General features: G+C 41.9%; 1 protein-coding gene across 1 annotated transcript; it reads left to right on the top strand.

Annotated features, from left to right (window-relative positions):
• The first annotated feature begins 926 nt into the window (after positions 1–926).
• Positions 927–13,236, top strand: LOC134675510 (uncharacterized). The gene is made up of 5 exons (XM_063533775.1): positions 927–2,122; positions 2,765–2,863; positions 3,367–3,485; positions 12,369–12,530; positions 12,986–13,236. Exons 1-5 carry the CDS (start codon positions 1,189–1,191, stop codon positions 13,214–13,216), a joined length of 1,545 nt encoding a protein of 514 aa, XP_063389845.1. The 5' UTR covers positions 927–1,188; the 3' UTR covers positions 13,217–13,236.
• Positions 13,237–18,066: the final 4,830 nt, after the last annotated feature.

Genomic DNA, 18,066 nt, shown 5'->3' on the forward strand with positions numbered 1-18,066 from the left:
TGACCTTCCAACCCAGAGGGTAAACTAGGCCTTATTGGGATTAGTCCGGTTTCCTCACTAAGAAAACTAAATTTTTTTGTACCCATGAATAAAAAGAATATAATAAAATAATACACTATGTAGTACAATAGGTACAATATAATACAATACTCATCAATGCACATCTATATACAAATACACAAATACTTAAAAAAAGGATATGATTACATGTTCTTTTTTAAACAAAAAACAAATATGTACCTAAGACAAAACAATTGTAATTTGATAATTCAAAGAGCACTTATTTATTGTTGATTTAAGATCGAAAATGATACCTAAAATGTACTCCGGCAAACTCACTTTTCCAGTAGAAAAAGGCGCGAAATTAAAATTTTCTTTTTGAGGACAACTTTTCGCGCCTACATTTTTTAAATTTGCCGCTTTTTTTTACAGAAGGATACGGTTTATCAAACTAAGGTTAACTTTCGTTTATTTTTTAATAGGTATACCATGTTTTTTTTATATCTCGTGATGTTTTCAAATCTAGCAAATAGATCCTGCTTTTTCATCGCTAAGGTTCATATATTCTTGGTTCGCAATGTTCGCATTAATATGCCTAACTAACAAAATGCCAAGTAAAAAAATAAATGAAAAATACCCAATTTTTGATGTCTTGGACATTCTTAAACAGCGAGCCCATTAATGTAGGTAAATGTAATATCCCAAAAATTATACCCATCCAAAATTGTATTTTCATTAGTTTTTTTCCTAGAAATTATGTCTAAGTATAACGTGCAAATGGTTTGCTACACCTGAACTCGCATAGTATGAAAAAAGTTTTCAAATAGGTACATAACGCAAACGCAGGCGATATACCTAATAATAATGAATCGGTAGCTTCTGGTAGCTTCCGTAAAGATAAATAACCACTTACAATAGCTTAATGATATCCAAAAATACAGTTGACCTAACTCTAGGTATCATTAGCTAACGGTAACTTCCTCTCCGTCAAAATAGGTTGCAGCACTTAACACGTGTTGCCAGTCTGTAATACAACGCAAAAAAAAACGATTAATTTTATAATTCGCAGATGGCCGCGAGCGGAGAAAGTTTATTTTTATAATAATAGCGAAGCCACATGCGCAAACGCAAACACCACATGTCAATGGTCTTAAGATTACTGAACTTTTATAGGTAAATGAACCCGATATGGCTGAATTCATCACACCTTACGAATACGACGGCCTTTTCCAAGAGGCGGATGGCGTCACAGACCTACACGCTTATTACATGTCGCAATTCAATTTAGAAATAGAAAATAATAAGAGGAAGAGCGATAACTTTAAATATGGAAATGAAGAGAGCTTCGATTTTGAAGTCCTCGATTGGAACAATGGAACCACTCCCAATACTGACTTTGAAATAATAGATGAAGTAATTGATAAGAATATCAAGGAACATAATATAAAAGAGGTGCTCTTAGATCTAGACAGCATCGAGTTTGATGACAATAGTTTTAAAAGCGAATCTTATAGCGAAACAAGAACTGAAAATAACTTTTACGAAGGAAATAATGACTACATAGATGACGAATCATTAATTGATGAGCTTTGTCGAGAAGATGGTGAAAATTCAAACTCAGGGTTCAAAGAAGAATATCTTGCTACTCCAACAGAACCTAACCAATTACCTTCTATAGAAACTGCTTTTGCAAAACGTTATTGCAATTATAACGTAGAAGTACCACAAAAACAGTACTATAGCCAAACAAATGAAACTGTTGTAAATAGTAATAATACAAATACAAATGTGGTTAACAGTTTAGAACAATACAGTTATCCAAACAACATTTTGTATAATTTAGATAGCGATAAAACCTACATTTTACCAGATACACCGACCAGTTGTACAGAATTCAATTTTGAAAGACATGGAAGAAAAGTTTCAGTGTCAGAATCGATAGAGAGCGACGTGCAGAGTTCAACTTACTACGATGAAAACTCAGAATTGTTAGACGAAGATGAACTTTTTGTTAACTTGGATGATTTTGGTTTGAATCTGGAGAGGGAAAATGAAGAAGTTAATGTTGAAAATAAGTACAACTACTCAACTGAAAGAAGAACAGCCAAGGACAAATCACAAGGTAATTATTGTTTTTTCACTAAATAAATAGTAGAGTGCCAACGGCCCCTACATCAATAATAAAAACTATGTTTATTTGCAATTTTGAGACTGATTGTCACGGCAGGTGTCCGCTAGTCTCTCCCATAGCCCATTATCCAGAATATCTAGTCCATCCAACTTTCAAATCTATAGCCCATGACCTCAGTTCCCATCGCAGCACAAAAGTGCTGCACTGCAATAGTCTTTGCACCTGGCGGGGACCATCCTCGGATGTATCACATTGTGCGTTCGGTGATGGTATCCGCCACGTGTATCCCTTGCTTTTAGATTAAATAAGTGTCTCTTAAAGTGCCTCTGCGCTGTTGGCTTCGGCCCCACATACGCCTCCCAAAGGTCCGGGACCCCATGGTCCCAAGATATGGAATAAACTATGTAAACATATTGGATCTCAGGTAAAGGTCCCAGGATTTGACATCCTGTTTGTCACCAATATTGCTTTGAGTTAAAATTGATGGCATGTATATGTATAGCAACTATTGGGATTATCCACATTGTCCATTACTGTGACATCTACATTAATTTTTAACCAAACAGGTGCCAGATATGTGAGATGTGGAAATTAGTGTTTAACATGTCATAACCTGTTATATTTTACTTTCAGGAGATCGAGTGTGCTTGTGGGAGCATTGCTACGAGAGGTATCCGAACCAGAACACTTTGGTGGAGCACATTGAAAGAGCACATGTTAATACATACAAAGGTAAATAAATAATCTCGATTAATTTGTTGTTGGACAGGGATATAAAAGTCAAATTATTTGTGTGTCAGTTCAAATGTACATAATCCATTTTTACCGACCACATTCTATAGTCTGTCAAACAAGTTTGTCAATAGTAATTTTCTATGTGACGATAACCTTTCGCACCTACATTTTAATTTGCCGCTTTTTTCTACTGACGGTACCGGACCAGAAAGAAAAGAAGAGGAAGATTTTATGTTTTTGTAGAAAAAACCTTAGGTATTCGTAAAGCGCTTATCACATCTACACGGTTACCTACCGCGGGCACATTTTGTGGAAAAGCCGGTCGGTCTCCCTGCAAAAAGTGCCTGGCGACCGAAGATATATGTAGATGGAATAAACGCCTAAGTTAGATGGCAACAAAAAATAAACAGAAACTTTTTCACAATTTGACGGAAGTGTGATTCAACGGCATAACTTCTGAATAATAAGTCATAACATTCTCAGAATGTCCATTCTTGCAGGTGACGAATTCAGCTGCCTGTGGCGCGAGTGCGCGCGCGCACGGCGCCCGTTCAACGCGCGCTACAAACTGCTCATACACATGCGGGTTCATTCCGGACATAAGCCTAATCGCTGTCATGTAAGTTCATAATCTTCCGTTTAATTCTTTTTACTAACTTTTATATTTTAACTTGAAATGTTGTAAGGTAAACGTACTGGTGCTCGACGCGGTCCCAGTACATGTCATCTTGAAACTTAAGTCATTATCAATAGAGGTGACAGCAAGGTGTCATCTGTTGGGCATTAGCATGCATTTAGACCCACATCCCATTATTCGACTGAGCAGAGACTTCACATACATCTATGTAAGTTGGGACAAAGTAAATATGGAATATTGGATGCAATATTATGGTACCATCGAGCTCATTTGATAATGGACACGAGGTGGCCATAGGAACTCTGTCATAAAACAACGCAACCTAATGTCGATGTCGTGTCGATGAGTATTAGTTGCCTGTTGAAAAAAAAACAACAGTTAGGGCCACTTGCACCATCCCACTAGCCCGCCCATATAACCATTCCAGTCGCAGAATCATCAAAGTGGTAACTAAATGTCAGATGTGTCGTAACAGAGTCCACACAATGTGTCTAGAATTGTTTCGAAACAAAGTGTCGTCGCCGTGTGTACACTTTTCCGTAACAAGGTGTCGACACATTTGTGTGCACTTTGCGTGCGGTTTGCGACTAAATCTGACAGCAAATTTGTGACAGCAAATGTCAATATAAAATACCTCTTGAAAACCAAGGTTTGTCAAACTACTATTAGTGTCTCGTGTGCTCGTAAGTAATTCTAGTAAGTCATCATGGGCGATGCAAATGATAATAATCGACCAAAACCATATAAACACCCAACACCCGTCAACCTTTTACAGAAAAGTTTTTAAAGAAATGGAATAAGCTACTTAGGTCAGCCAACGAATGCTCAAAAAAGTTGTAGAGGGAAATGCTCGGAACACAATTTTTGACTCTGTAACTTGGTTTGGACAAGTTAGGAGGTGAACATATCAAAAGTCCCCGGCCGTAGCCCTTGAGCGGGGGGAAGAGAGGGGGCTTTGAATGTCCCATTTTCCGGTTTTTCGATTATATCTCGGAAACTATGCATCTTAGCGACATGGCCACTTATACAAAATGAAAGTTAATTTAATTTGTTACAAGTTTATTCAGTCAATTTTTTCGATATGTTGAATAGTTTTTGAGATATCCGCTCTTGAAAGTTTATTTAGGGCTCTCAATTTTATCTTGATATATCTACATCAGTGAAGGTGCTAGGGCGTGTATCGTATCGTTTTCGTATAAATCTGGGTTGCTGAATCCATTTAAGGTATCACATTGAAACCATTCCACAAAATTAAAAAAATCTTTTTGGGTTCCGTACCTCAAAAGCAAAAAACGGAATCCTTATAGGATCACTCGTGCGTCTGTATGTCTGTCTGTCTGAATACACAAAATAGTTCTTTACCTATAGATGACAGGAAAACCTATTAGAAATGTGCAGTCAAGCGCGAGTCGGACTTAATGTACGAACCCTTAATACGCGAGTCCGACTCGCACTTGGTCGGTTTTTTTTGAACTCCTCTTGACGCTTAACCGCTGAACCGATTTCGTTGAAATTTGGTATAGAAATAGTTTGCATCCCGGAACAGGACATAGGATAGATCTTATAACCAAAATCATCTTTTGAAGGTGTGAAAAGTGGCGTGGAAATTTGTACGGGAAATCAATAACCGCTGAACCGATTTATATGAAATTTGGGATGGTCTACATCTTTGATTTAGTTAAAAATGATAAAAAAACATGACTTCAAACCTAAACTTAAACAGTTAACTTCAAGAAGTCAATTCTGATTTCCCCCCTACACCTCATTTCACACCTTTAAAGGATGATTTTTGAGATAACTTATTATGTCCTGTCTCGGGACTCAAAATATATGTGTACGAAATTTAAATTAAAACTGTTCAGCAGTTTAAGCGTGAAGAGGAGTTTAAAAGAAAGTAAGTTTATATGTTTTTACTTTGGAATGGTGTCAATGTGATATCATAACTAAATTTGGTACTGCGAATTTATACGAAAACGATACCAAACATGGCCTCGTAGCTTTACTGTTGTAGAAGTCAAAATAAAATTGAGAGCCCTAAATTCTTATTACTTGACCAAACTTGTGTAGAAGGAAAAGGAAAAATAAAAGTCTTCGGCAGGAATATAAGACACAAATATAATTTTTTTTTGCGTTACTATTTCAATTATCAAATATAAACATACCTTGATTATATTATTCTAGTGAGATCCTCACAGATAAACAAAAACATTTACTTAAAAAATTACAAGGTCCAAATGTCACGGAACTTGTGAGAGTAATACGTGAAAAATAAAAACTTTTATGACAAAAAAATCTGGACACAATTTAAGAAGCATCCAATTGCGTCGAGGAATCATCTGTATTTTTGCTTGTTTCATTACCTCCTCGCTTCTTTTTTTGTCCTTTGTATTCTGTAGCAATTTGTTAGATCTGAAAATAAAGATAACTTGCGTCGTCACGGATTTCGATTTATAGATTTTAGGGAGTGCAGAATTCGAAAACGATGATCATTTTATAATCCAAGATGGCCGCTACGTATTTTGTCATAAAAGTCGTCATGAATATCGTTTTATAGGTTTTAGGAAGTGCCGATTTCGAAAATGATGACCAGTTTGGAATCCAAGATGTGTGCCGTGCACTTTGTCATAAAAGTCGTCATGGATATCGTTTTATAGGTTTTAGGGAGTGCAGAATTCGAAAATGATGACCATTTTGGATTCCAAGATGTCTGCCGTGCACTTTGTCATATAAGCCGTCATAGATGTTGATTTATAGGTGTTAGGAAGAGCAGATTCGAGAGATCGAAAATGATGACCATGACCAACAAAACGACATCCCTGTCGACTTTTAACATAGTGCATGGCCGCCATCTTTGATTCCCAAATAGTTATTATTTTCGAAATCTGCGCTCCCTAAAACCTATAAAACGACAGCCATGACGACTTTAATGACATACTGCATGGCCGCCATTTTGGATTCCAAAATGGTCATCATTTTCGAAATCAGGGCCCCCTAAAACCTATAAAACGACACCCATGACAACTTTTATGACATAGTGCGTGGCCGCCATTTTGGATTCCAAAATGACCATCATTTTCGAAATCTGCGTCCCCTAAAACCTACAAAACGACATCAATGACGACTTTTATGACATAGTGCATGGCCGCCATCTTGGAATCCAAAATGGTCATCGTTTTCGAAATCTGCGCCCCCTAAAACCTATAAAACGACACCCATGACGACTTTTATGACATAGTGCATGGCCACCATTTTGGAATCCAAAATGGTCATCATTTTCTAAATCTGCGCCCCCTAAATCCTATAAAACGACACCCATGACAACTTTTATGACAGTGCATGGCCGCCATTTTGGATTTCAAAATGGTCATCATTTTCTAAATCGGGGCCCCCTAAAACCTATAAAACGACTTTTATGACATAGTGCATGGCCGCCATTTTGGAATCGAAAATGGTTATCGTTTTCGAAATCTGCGCCCCCCAAAACCTATAAAACGACACCCATGTTAACTTTCATGACATAGTGCATGGCCGCCATTCTGGATTCCAAAATGGTCATCATTTTCGAAAGTGGGGCCCCCTAAAACCTATAAAACGACATCCATGACGACTTTTATAACATAGTGCATGGCCGCCATTTTGGAATCCAAAATGGTCATCGTTTTCGAAATCTGCGCCCCCCAAAACCTATAAAACGACACCCATGACGACTTTTATGACATAGTGCATGGTCGCCATTCTGGATTCCAAAATGGTCATCATTTTCGAAAGCGGGGCCCCCTAAAACCTATAAAACGACATCCATGACGACTTTTATGACATAGTGCATGGCCGCCATCTTGGAATCCAAATTGGTCATCGTTTTCGAAATCTGCGCCCCTTAAAACCTATAAAACGACACTCATGACGACTTTTATGACATAGTGCATGGCCACCATTTTGGAATCCAAAATGGTCATCATTTTCTAAATCTGCGCCCCCCAAAACCTATAAAACGACACCCATGACGACTTTTATTACATAGTGCATGGCCGCCATTTTGGATTTCAAAATGGTCATCATTTTCTAAATCGGGGCCCCCTAAAACCTATAAAACGACATCCATGACGACTTTTATGACATAGTGCATGGCCGCCATTTTGGATTCCAAAATGGTCATCATTTTCAAAATTGGGGCCCCCTAAAACGTATAAAACGACATCCATGACGACTTTTATGACACAGTGCATGGCCGCCATTTTGGATTCCAAAATGGTCATCATTTTCGAAATCGGCACTCCCTAAAACCTATAAATAGACACCCATCTCGACTTTTATGACAAAGTGTTTGGCTACCATCTGCATGCAAGACATTTCTATTATTTTTACCCGACTACGGCAACGCAAAAGGAGGGTTATGATTTTGACCGGTATGTATGTGGGTATGTATGTATGTATGTATGTATGTTCATCTGTTCCCTCATAACTTCTAAAGTACTTATTATAATTTAACAAACGATGTGTCATTCGAATCGTCTTAATCGTCCGCTGGTTATAGGCTATATCGCATCACAAAAAAATGAACATTGCGCCCTCTAGAGGTCATAAAGTCACGAACCAAAAAACGAAAATTAAGTAATGATGATGTGTTATACATCATTGGAAAGAGCTCAATTAGCACATTTCAAATATATAAATATTGTTAGCTTTTGCACCCGGCTTTGCTTGCATGCGCCAGATAAAACATTAATTTATCGGTTAGGTGATTCGAACTATGAATCTACAAGCGCTCTGGATTCTATCCGCGTGTTACTCGACTACGGCGATACAAGAAGGTTTTTGCAAAAGAAATTTGTTTGGCCGCTATACATGGTGTTTTTTTAATGTCCTGCAACATTTTATAACGTGAACAGGTATAGAAGTCCTGATCAGCCAAAATGTATGAAACAGTCAATTTTTTTACAAGATACGTACGTGTTCCGAAGCCGGGCGCCTCCGGCGCCCTCGTACTAAAATTGTCGGGCGTAGCCCGACTGTACGCGTTCCAGAGCCGGGCGCCTTCGGCGTCCTCATACTAAAAGAGTCGGGCGGAGCCCGACGTACACGTTCCAAAGCCGGGCGCCTTCGGCGCCCTCATACTAAAAGAGTCGGGCGGAGCCCGACGTACGCGTTCCAAAGCCGGGCGCCTTCGGCGCCCTCATACTAAAAGAGTCGAGCGTAACCCGACGTACGCGTTCCAAAGCCGGGCGCCCTCATACTAAAAGAGTCGGGTGTAGCCCAACGTACGCGTTCCAAATCCGGGCGCCTTCGGCGCCCTCATACTAAAAGAGTCACTCGTTCCAAAACCGGGCGCCTTCGGCGCCCTCATACCAAAAGAGTCCGACATACGCGTTCCAAAGTCGGGCGCCTTCGGCGCCCTCATACTAAAAGCGTCGGGCGTAGCCCGACGTACGCGTTCCAAAGCCGGGCGCTGAAGGCGCCCTCATACTAAATGTGTCGGGCGTAGCCCGACGTACGCGTTCCAAAGCCGGGCGCCTTCGGCGCCCTCATACTAAAAGAGTCGAGCGTAACCCGATGTACGCGTTCCAAAGCCGGGCGCCTTCGGCGCCCTCATACTAAAAGAGTCACGCGTTCCAAAACCGGGCGCCTTCGGCGCCCTTATACCAAAAGAGTCGGGCGTAGCCCGACATACGCGTTCCAAAGTCGGGCGCCTTCGGCGCCCTCATACTAAAAGCGTCGGGCGTAGCCCGACGTACGCGTTCCAAAGCCGGGCGCTGAAGGCGCCCTCATACTAAATGTGTCGGGCGTAGCCCGACGTACGCGTTCCAAAGCCGGGCGCCTTCGGCGCCCTCATACTAAAAGAGTCGAGCGTAACCCGATGTACGCGTTCCAAAGCCGGGCGCCTTAGGCGGCCTCATACTAAAAGAGTCGGGCGTAGCCCGTCGTACGCGTTCCAAAGCCGGGCGCCTTCGGCGCCCTCATACTAAAAGAGTCGGGCGTAGCCCGACATACGCGTGCCAAAGCCGGGCGCCGAAGGCGCCCTCATACTAAAAGCGTCGGGCGTAGCCCGACGTACGCGTTCCAAAGCCGGGCGCCGAAGGCGCCCTCATACTAAATGTGTCGGGCGTAGCCCGACATACGCGTTCCAAAGCCGGGCGCCTTCGGCGCCCTCATACTAAAAGAGTCGAGCGTAACCCGACGTACGCGTTCCAAAGCCGGGCGCCTTCGGCGCCCTCATACTAAAAGAGTCGGGCGTAGCCCGTCGTACGCGTTCCAAATCCGGGCGCCTTAGGCGGCCTCATACTAAAAGAGTCGGGCGTAGCCCGTCGTACGCGTTCCAAAGCCGGGCGCCTTCGGCGCCCTCATACTAAAAGAGTCGGGCGTAGCCCGACATACGCGTGCCAAAGCCGGGCGCCGAAGGCGCCCTCATACTAAAAGCGTCGGGCGTAGCCCGACGTACGCGTTCCAAAGCCGGGCGCCGAAGGCGCCCTCATACTAAATATGTCGGGCGTAGCCCGACATACGCGTTCCAAAGCCGGGCGCCTTCGGCGCCCTCATACTAAAAGAGTCGAGCGTAACCCGACGTACGCGTTCCAAAGCCGGGCGCCTTCGGCGCCCTCATACTAAAAGAGTCGGGCGTAGCCCGTCGTACGCGTTCCAAATCCGGGCGCCTTCGGCGCCCTCATACTAAAAGCGTCGGGCGTAGCCCGACGTACGCGTTCCAAAGCCGGGCGCCTTCGGCGTCCTCATACTAAAAGAGTCGGGCGTAGCCCGACATACGCGTGCCAAAGCCGGGCGCCGAAGGCGCCCTCATACTAAAAGCGTCGGGCGTAGCCCGACGTACGCGTTCCAAAGCCGGGCGCCTTCGGCTCCCTCATACTAATAGAGTCGGGCGTAGCCCGACGTACGCGTTCCAAAACCGGGCGCCTGCGGCGCCCTCATACTAATGTGTCGAGCGTAACCCGACGTACGCGTTCTAAAGACGGCCGCCATCGGCGCCCTCATAGGCACTAAAGGAGTCGGGCGTAGCCCGATATAGGCGGCGCTCTGCGTACATTTTTGTACTGAGGACGTCCGCGCAAAAGTAATATAAAGTGACTTCAAAAAGTTAGTAACGAAATCATGACCCCAAAATTAATTAAATAAAAAATAAGTTCAAAAACTAAAACCCGACTACTTACTGCAAAAAAGTATGAAACAAGATAGAATTCTTATCTACAATTATCAAGCAGGAAATATTATAAATGTTACCATTTTTTTATATAAAAATACAACGTAATATAATTTACTGAATATTTTCATATATTTACAGAGATTCAGAGGATAGCCGTGGTCGTATGCCACATTACTTTTAAGTTTATTATCGTGGCATACGACCACGGTGATCCTCTGAATCTCTGTAAATATATAAAAAAAACAGTAAATTATATTACGTTGTATTTTTATATAAAAAAATGGTAACATTTATAATATTTCCTGCTTGATAATTGTAGATAAGAATTCTATCTTGTTTCATACTTTTTTGCAGTAAGTAGTCGGGTTTTAGTTATTGAACTTATTTTTTACGTACAAAAATGGCCCCCTGTCAACTTCCAACCGAGATTTAATCGATAATTTATTCGATTAATGTTCAGATTAATTCAATTTCAATCTATGTTAGGTCGACTAAACTAATCGTGATTAAAATTTGAGGATTAACTTTTTTTATTCCATTAATTAGTCGAATAAACAGTTAATCTATTAAGTCCCATCTCTGACCACGTCATTTTTACACTTTGAGAATATCTGAAAACAAATGAACACAAGGAGCCATTTTGCAAATCCAGTAACTTTGTTATTACTTTTGACAGCGCGTGTCATGTGTCTACACAGAGTCGACACAAAGTCGAAACATTTGCGACTACTTTGTGACTGCAATATTTCTCAGCCTTAAACCATATTTATACATCATAATAAACAAGTTTCGTAGTATGTAAAGCGTTATTTCTGTTATTTAAGTATAGTATACGCATCGAAGTACTAAAAATGCATCAAATAATATATTTATGAACACAAGCACTGAGAAGTAAACAATTTCATTTCCGGCTAAACTAAAACAATGTGGTGGCGCGTTGATTATATTACACTTAGTTTATCAAATCACTCGAGCAGTTTAATTCCCCATTATAATTTAAGTCCTATTGTAATATAAATGCAAACAATATATACCTAATTACGTCTTGTAATCCGTTTTAGAGATGGCGTATTAATGTCACTTATTTTTATTTAACTATTTTCCCATCTGACAGTTTCCATTTGACAGGAACAAAATGAACGAATGAACGAATGATTTTGGCATAAAGTAGTCGCAAACCCGAAACAATGTGTGCACACGGCGACCACACTTTATGTCACTTTGTGTCATGTGTCGACCCTTCCCCATTTCTGGTAACTGTGTCGACACGGCGACGACTCTGCGACTGGAATTGTGACCGAAACAGACGGTGTCGACACAAGATGTGTCTACACCGCGTCGTAACGGCGACTGGAAATGGTTGTATGGGCGGGGTTAACTCGTTAAGAAGTTAACCCAATGTCAAATTGTACTAATAACCATGGTAACTCCAGGTTTAACCGGTTAACCCCGCGTTAGTGAGATGGTGCAAGGGGCCCTTAGCGGTTAAAGCTTGGATCAAAATTGAAATTTTTGACAAAACAAACAGTTGGTCGTAGCCAAACAAAAAATTTTGACCAGTGATCCCTGAACTCCTGAGAGTTCCGTATACCACGTTCGACGTGTTGCCTCTCTGTCGCACTTGCAAATTCGTACGTCAGTGTGACAGGGAGGCAACACGTCGAACGTGGTTCACGGTAGGCCTCAGGAGTTTAATCTATATCTGTACACCCCAGCACCCAGGTTGCGGCAAAGCGTTCTCCCGTCTGGAGAACCTCAAGATCCACGTGAGGTCGCACACGGGGGAGCGCCCGTACGCGTGCCCCGCGCCGCATTGTCGGAAGGCGTTCTCCAACTCCTCGGACCGGGCTAAGCATCAGAGGACGCATTTTAATGCTGTAAGTACATAGTTCTATAGAAAGCATTACGTAATCGCACCGATCACATGTCTTAGAAAACGTAGTGTCGGAAGGCTCAGCCCGGACCCGGACCGTTCTAGCATGAGTCATCCTTAAGTTAGACGTTCGAGTGCTCGTCACTGTTTCAATCATTTTAAACTTACCTAAGTAGTTGTCAAATAAATTTATGTCATTTCCAGAAAACTTCCTACTTATTACCTACTTTAAGTAACCTACTATGATAAAATAAAATTTTGAAAGGGAATACGAGGGAACAATTTGATTCGATTCTATAACCAAGGCCCTTTAAAAAGAAACATACTGTTAAAGTATTGTTGAGCTTCTCCCGCCAATGTAAGCATCTTATGACTTTCGTCGTCTTCATCTTTTTCAAGAACATGCGCCCTGTATCCGTTTTCTACAGTTTGTTTCTAATCATGATGTCCATCTTCCAGAGACCCTACGCCTGCGGGGCAGCCGGCTGCGGCAAGCGATACACTGATCCGTCCTCTCTCCGCAAACACGTCAAATCCCACCCCCACATCACCAGCGTGCCCAGGACCTGTCTACCACCACGACCTCGTCGGATAGAGCAGGAACAGATGGTGCCGAGCTCGCCAGCCAAGCTGGCGACGCTTAGGTGCATCAGAGATAAGTTGACTGTGCCAAGGTTACAGAGACTATAGATTCAAGGCTGTGCCTTTGGCTGAACATTGCCAAGGCTCTGTCAGCCCCTCTTCGAAAACACGTCAAGTCCCACCCCCACATCACCAGCGTTCCCAGGACCTGTCTACCACCACGACCTCGTCGGATAGAGCAGGAACAGATGGTGCCGAGCTCGCCAGCCAAGCTGGCGACGCTTAGGTGCATCAGAGATAAGTTGACTGTGCCAAGGTTACAGAGACTATAGATTCAAGGCTGTGCCTTTGGCTGAACATTGCCAAGGCTCTGTCAGCCCCTCTTCGAAAACACGTCAAGTTCCACCCCCACATCACCAGCATGCCCAGAACCTGTCTACCACCACGACCTCGTCGGATAGAGCAGGAACAGATGGTGCCGAGTTCGCCAGCAAAGCTGGCGACGCTTAGGTGCATCAGAGATAAGTTAACTGTGCCAAGGTTACAGAGAGTATAGATTCAAGGCTGTGACTTTGGCTGAACATTGCCAAGGCTATGCCAGCCCCTCTTACCTTCGAAAACACGTCAAGTTCCACCCCCACATCACCAGCATGCCCAGAACCTGTCTACCACCACGACCTCGTCGGATAGAGCAGGAACAGATGGTGCCGAGTTCGCCAGCAAAGCTGGCGACGCTTAGGTGCATCAGAGATAAGTTAACTGTGCCAAGGTTACAGAGAGTATAGATTCAAGGCTGTGACTTTGGCTGAACATTGCCAAGGCTATGCCAGCCCCTCTTACCTTCGAAAACACGTCAAGTTCCACCCCCACATCACCAGCATGCCCAGAACCTGTCTACCACCACGACCTCGTCGGATAGAGCAGGAACAGATGGTGCCGAGTTCGCCAGCAAAGCTGGCGACGCTTAGGTGCATCAGAGATAAGTTAACTGTGCCAAGGTTACAGAGAGTATAGATTCAAGGCTGTGACTTTGGCTGAACATTGCCAAGGCTATGCCAGCCCCTCTTACCTTCGAAAACACGTCAAGTTCCACCCCCACATCACCAGCATGCCCAGAACCTGTCTACCACCACGACCTCGTCGGATAGAGCAGGAACAGATGGTGCCGAGTTCGCCAGCAAAGCTGGCGACGCTTAGGTGCATCAGAGATAAGTTAACTGTGCCAAGGTTACAGAGAGTATAGATTCAAGGCTGTGACTTTGGCTGAACATTGCCAAGGCTATGCCAGCCCCTCTTACCTTCGAAAACACGTCAAGTTCCACCCCCACATCACCAGCATGCCCAGAACCTGTCTACCACCACGACCTCGTCGGATAGAGCAGGAACAGATGGTGCCGAGTTCGCCAGCAAAGCTGGCGACGCTTAGGTGCATCAGAGATAAGTTAACTGTGCCAAGGTTACAGAGAGTATAGATTCAAGGCTGTGACTTTGGCTGAACATTGCCAAGGCTATGCCAGCCCCTCTTACCTTCGAAAACACGTCAAGTTCCACCCCCACATCACCAGCATGCCCAGAACCTGTCTACCACCACGACCTCGTCGGATAGAGCAGGAACAGATGGTGCCGAGCTCGCCAGCAAAGCTAGCGACGCTAAGTGCATCAGGGATATACTGACTGTGCCTAGACTATAAAGATTACTGACTAAATACTATGACTATGACTATGACTATGACTATGACTGCCGTAGGCGGAATACTTTCCAAAGCCGTAGATCAATACCTTTTATTTTTGGAAGTATGACAAAAGGCATACGCCAGCACATTACAGGTCTGCCCAGGACATGTCTACCACCATGTCTCCAACGGATGGAACAGTATCAACGGGTACCGAGCTCTGGTGACGGACGACGCTTTATCGCTACGAAAATTTTAATCCATTCACCTTATAAAAGTAGACAAGCTTAAGAACCTTATATGGCGCAAGTATTTTTATTTCTAAACAAATCTCATATTTTAATATCCTATTAAATTTTGAAATCTTATTTTCTTTTTAATAATGACTAAAAATTATTTTGTTAAAGTACAAAAATTTTACTAAAGTTAGGTAGATATTTGTACAAAATAGCTCAAGTTTTACAATGAAAATGCTCATTTGAAAGACTGTAGTTGTAAGTCTACTTAATAATTATTCCAATGTATTAGTTATAAAAACTATTCCTTTGTTTTAGAAACAAAAGATCTCTAAGAAGCATTTTTAAGAAAACATGTATGTAATGAATGTAGTATTAAACTAATAGACCAATATATATTTTAGGGACCAACTTAGTCCTGTTAATGTGGTAGTATTAAACTAGTTGTCTTCCTGAAAAGTATTTTAAAAAACAATTGGTGTTTCATACTTTAAATTGTTATAAAATATTACATTATGTATTTTTATATGATGGTACAATTATTGCCCTACTAACAATAAGCCAAATAGCGCTATCTCAAAAGAAAATTCGTAACGTATAATTTACTTTCTATAGCTTATAGTTCTATTTTCAAAATAATCTGTTTTTGAGATAGCCCTATCCGGCTTAAGAGGGCAGATTACATAGGAAAAAAAGTATTTGTGAAGATAATCTTTATGTTATTTTGTACATATTTCATACGATGTTTTCTAATATTGATATTGTTTATGTAATGTTTAGAATATGTCTTCCTAAAACACCTATCGTTGCTCAATTTTTATACACATAATGATACCCAGTTACTGGGTAATTTAGTACTAGATTTTACTACTAGTTATGCGCCACTTGCACCATCGCACTAACCCGGAGTTAACCGGTTAAACCGTTAACCCAGTGTCAAAATGTACTGGTAACCATGGTAACTCCAGGTTTAAACGGTTAACCCCGGGTTAGTGCATGGTGCAAGTGGCCCTAAATGATAATGGCCAGTTATTTTTTTATTACATAGTATGTGAATTAGAATTTTAAAAACGTAGAAACGTAGTTTCATACCGCTGACGTGTTAAAAAGTGAAGCCAAAATACTAGTTTAAAAAATCAAGTTGAAGGGCAGTAACGATGACTTTCGCTAGACCGGCCCGTACCCGGGCCGAGGCGTCCGGTACGTCATTTTCTATGACGGCTGATCGGTGATTACGTGGTGCTTTCCATAGAAAACGAAGCGCTGGAAGCTCCGGCCTGGCCCCGGCCCGGTCTACCGTGTGTCATCCTTAACCCCTACAAAAGTTTTGTCACAGTCGTTAAGACATGCCTTCTCAGGTTTGCGATGGCTCTATTTGTTAAATAATTACTTATACATCTTCATGTAAATGCTATTTTGAAATTATTTTACTTATTGCATTATATAAGCTTGTACAAATATAGAAATATAGAATGCTTTCCAAAGAATCTCGCGAGTATATAAATTTTAAGTATTTTTCCATTGTAAGATCTCCAAGTATTTGTTATTTTTAAGTAATTAAATGATGAAATACTTTAGCGGCAGATGCTGCCATGCTCAGTAGAGATACTTAATAATTGTTTAAAATAAAAATTAAAGTTTAATTTACCTTTTGTTTTTCTTCATCCTACCTCCATCCTATTGTGGCGCCACTGTGCCAGCGCCGCACTTTTCTTTATCTGTGGCAGTACCTAGATACTTACTGCCCTTTATAATCTGTGCTCTCTTCCCTGTCAAGAACGCACGGTGCCGGCAGACATTTTGTACGCTTAGGAAAAAGCTGTATCTTTGAAGAAATACACAATTGATTCTACATCGGAGTTTTAATGAAAAAGCCCCTCAACGCTAGGAAGGCTAGGGCTTCCAACACTATAAAGTCAGGAACAGACCATTACGTATAGACTTTACTGTATACAGGCCAGGCGTGGCTCAATCCGCGATTTCGTCGCTTTGCTACTGGTAGCTAAAAGTACATCCGTTCGGCCCCAATTTTGGGGTTTGCCATAAGCCGCGCGTGGCGCTGTCGCCACCTAGCGGCCATATCTGTGCTGATCGTAACAGACGCGTTTTGTTAGAGAGTGAGTCTTCTGTACCTAGTACTATTATTTATTCTGTGCCTAGACTTGGGCTTCGATAAGATAGACTCCCCATTTAGGTTTGTCCAGATATAAGTGAGATGATATTCCACTGTGCCCTGACGCCCTGAATTAATAAATTCGAAATTTCCAAGTTCCTATAAATTGTTATTAAGTACAGATGTAGTGTATAATTATTTTCCATGATGCACGTGCATCAGCGTATTTTCTCGAAAACGCACGACAGTATCTTGCTATTTCAGTCAGTCTCGGTAAAAAAATACTGATGTTGACTGAAGTAGCATGAATACGAACGTTTCCGAGAAAATACGGCGGAAAACAATTATGCACTACATCTGTATATATATATTTCAGAAGAAATCACTCTGATCTTGATCACTCTGATTTATTCCAATAATCTGATCATGGAGACAGGAGGTGGCTATGGAAACTCTGTAATAAACCAACACAAAGAAAAGCCTGTGGAAAGAAAAGTACATTCAGCGATAAAAGCTTGTATCTAACACACCTACCTATACCTAACACATTTTCTAATACATATTAGGTAAGTACTTACGGCGCGATTCGGGAAATGAATTACAGATTAACTAGAAACGATATAGTAAAGATATATGACGTCCCACGGGTAAAGGTACCTTATGGCGGTTGGCGCTTACGCTATCATTAACGCCGCTCCAATATTATTGTGGCGTTATGCGACGTAAGCGCCGGCCGCCATATGGTACCTTTTCTGTGGAACGTCACATATCTTCACTATTTCATATCTAATTCATTTCCCGAATCGCGACGCCAGGCGCCATAAGGTACCTTTTGCAGTGGAACGTCACATATCTTTACTATTTCATATCTAGTGAGTCTCTAATTCATTTCCCGAATCGAGCCGTTACTCTTGTTACGCGTGGTGATGATGACGA

The sequence above is a fragment of the Cydia fagiglandana genome, chromosome 22 (assembly GCF_963556715.1).
Source record: "Cydia fagiglandana chromosome 22, ilCydFagi1.1, whole genome shotgun sequence".
Taxonomy (NCBI): domain Eukaryota; kingdom Metazoa; phylum Arthropoda; class Insecta; order Lepidoptera; family Tortricidae; genus Cydia; species Cydia fagiglandana.

Excerpts from the sequence above, each read along its gene's own strand:
- LOC134675510 (XM_063533775.1), top strand. The coding sequence starts at position 1,189 with ATGGCTGAATTCATCACACCTTACGAATACGACGGCCTTTTCCAAGAG. Across the intron at positions 2,123-2,764 it reads AGCCAAGGACAAATCACAAG|GAGATCGAGTGTGCTTGTGG; the intron begins GTAATTATTGTT and ends TTTTACTTTCAG. Across the intron at positions 2,864-3,366 it reads ACATGTTAATACATACAAAG|GTGACGAATTCAGCTGCCTG; the intron begins GTAAATAAATAA and ends CCATTCTTGCAG.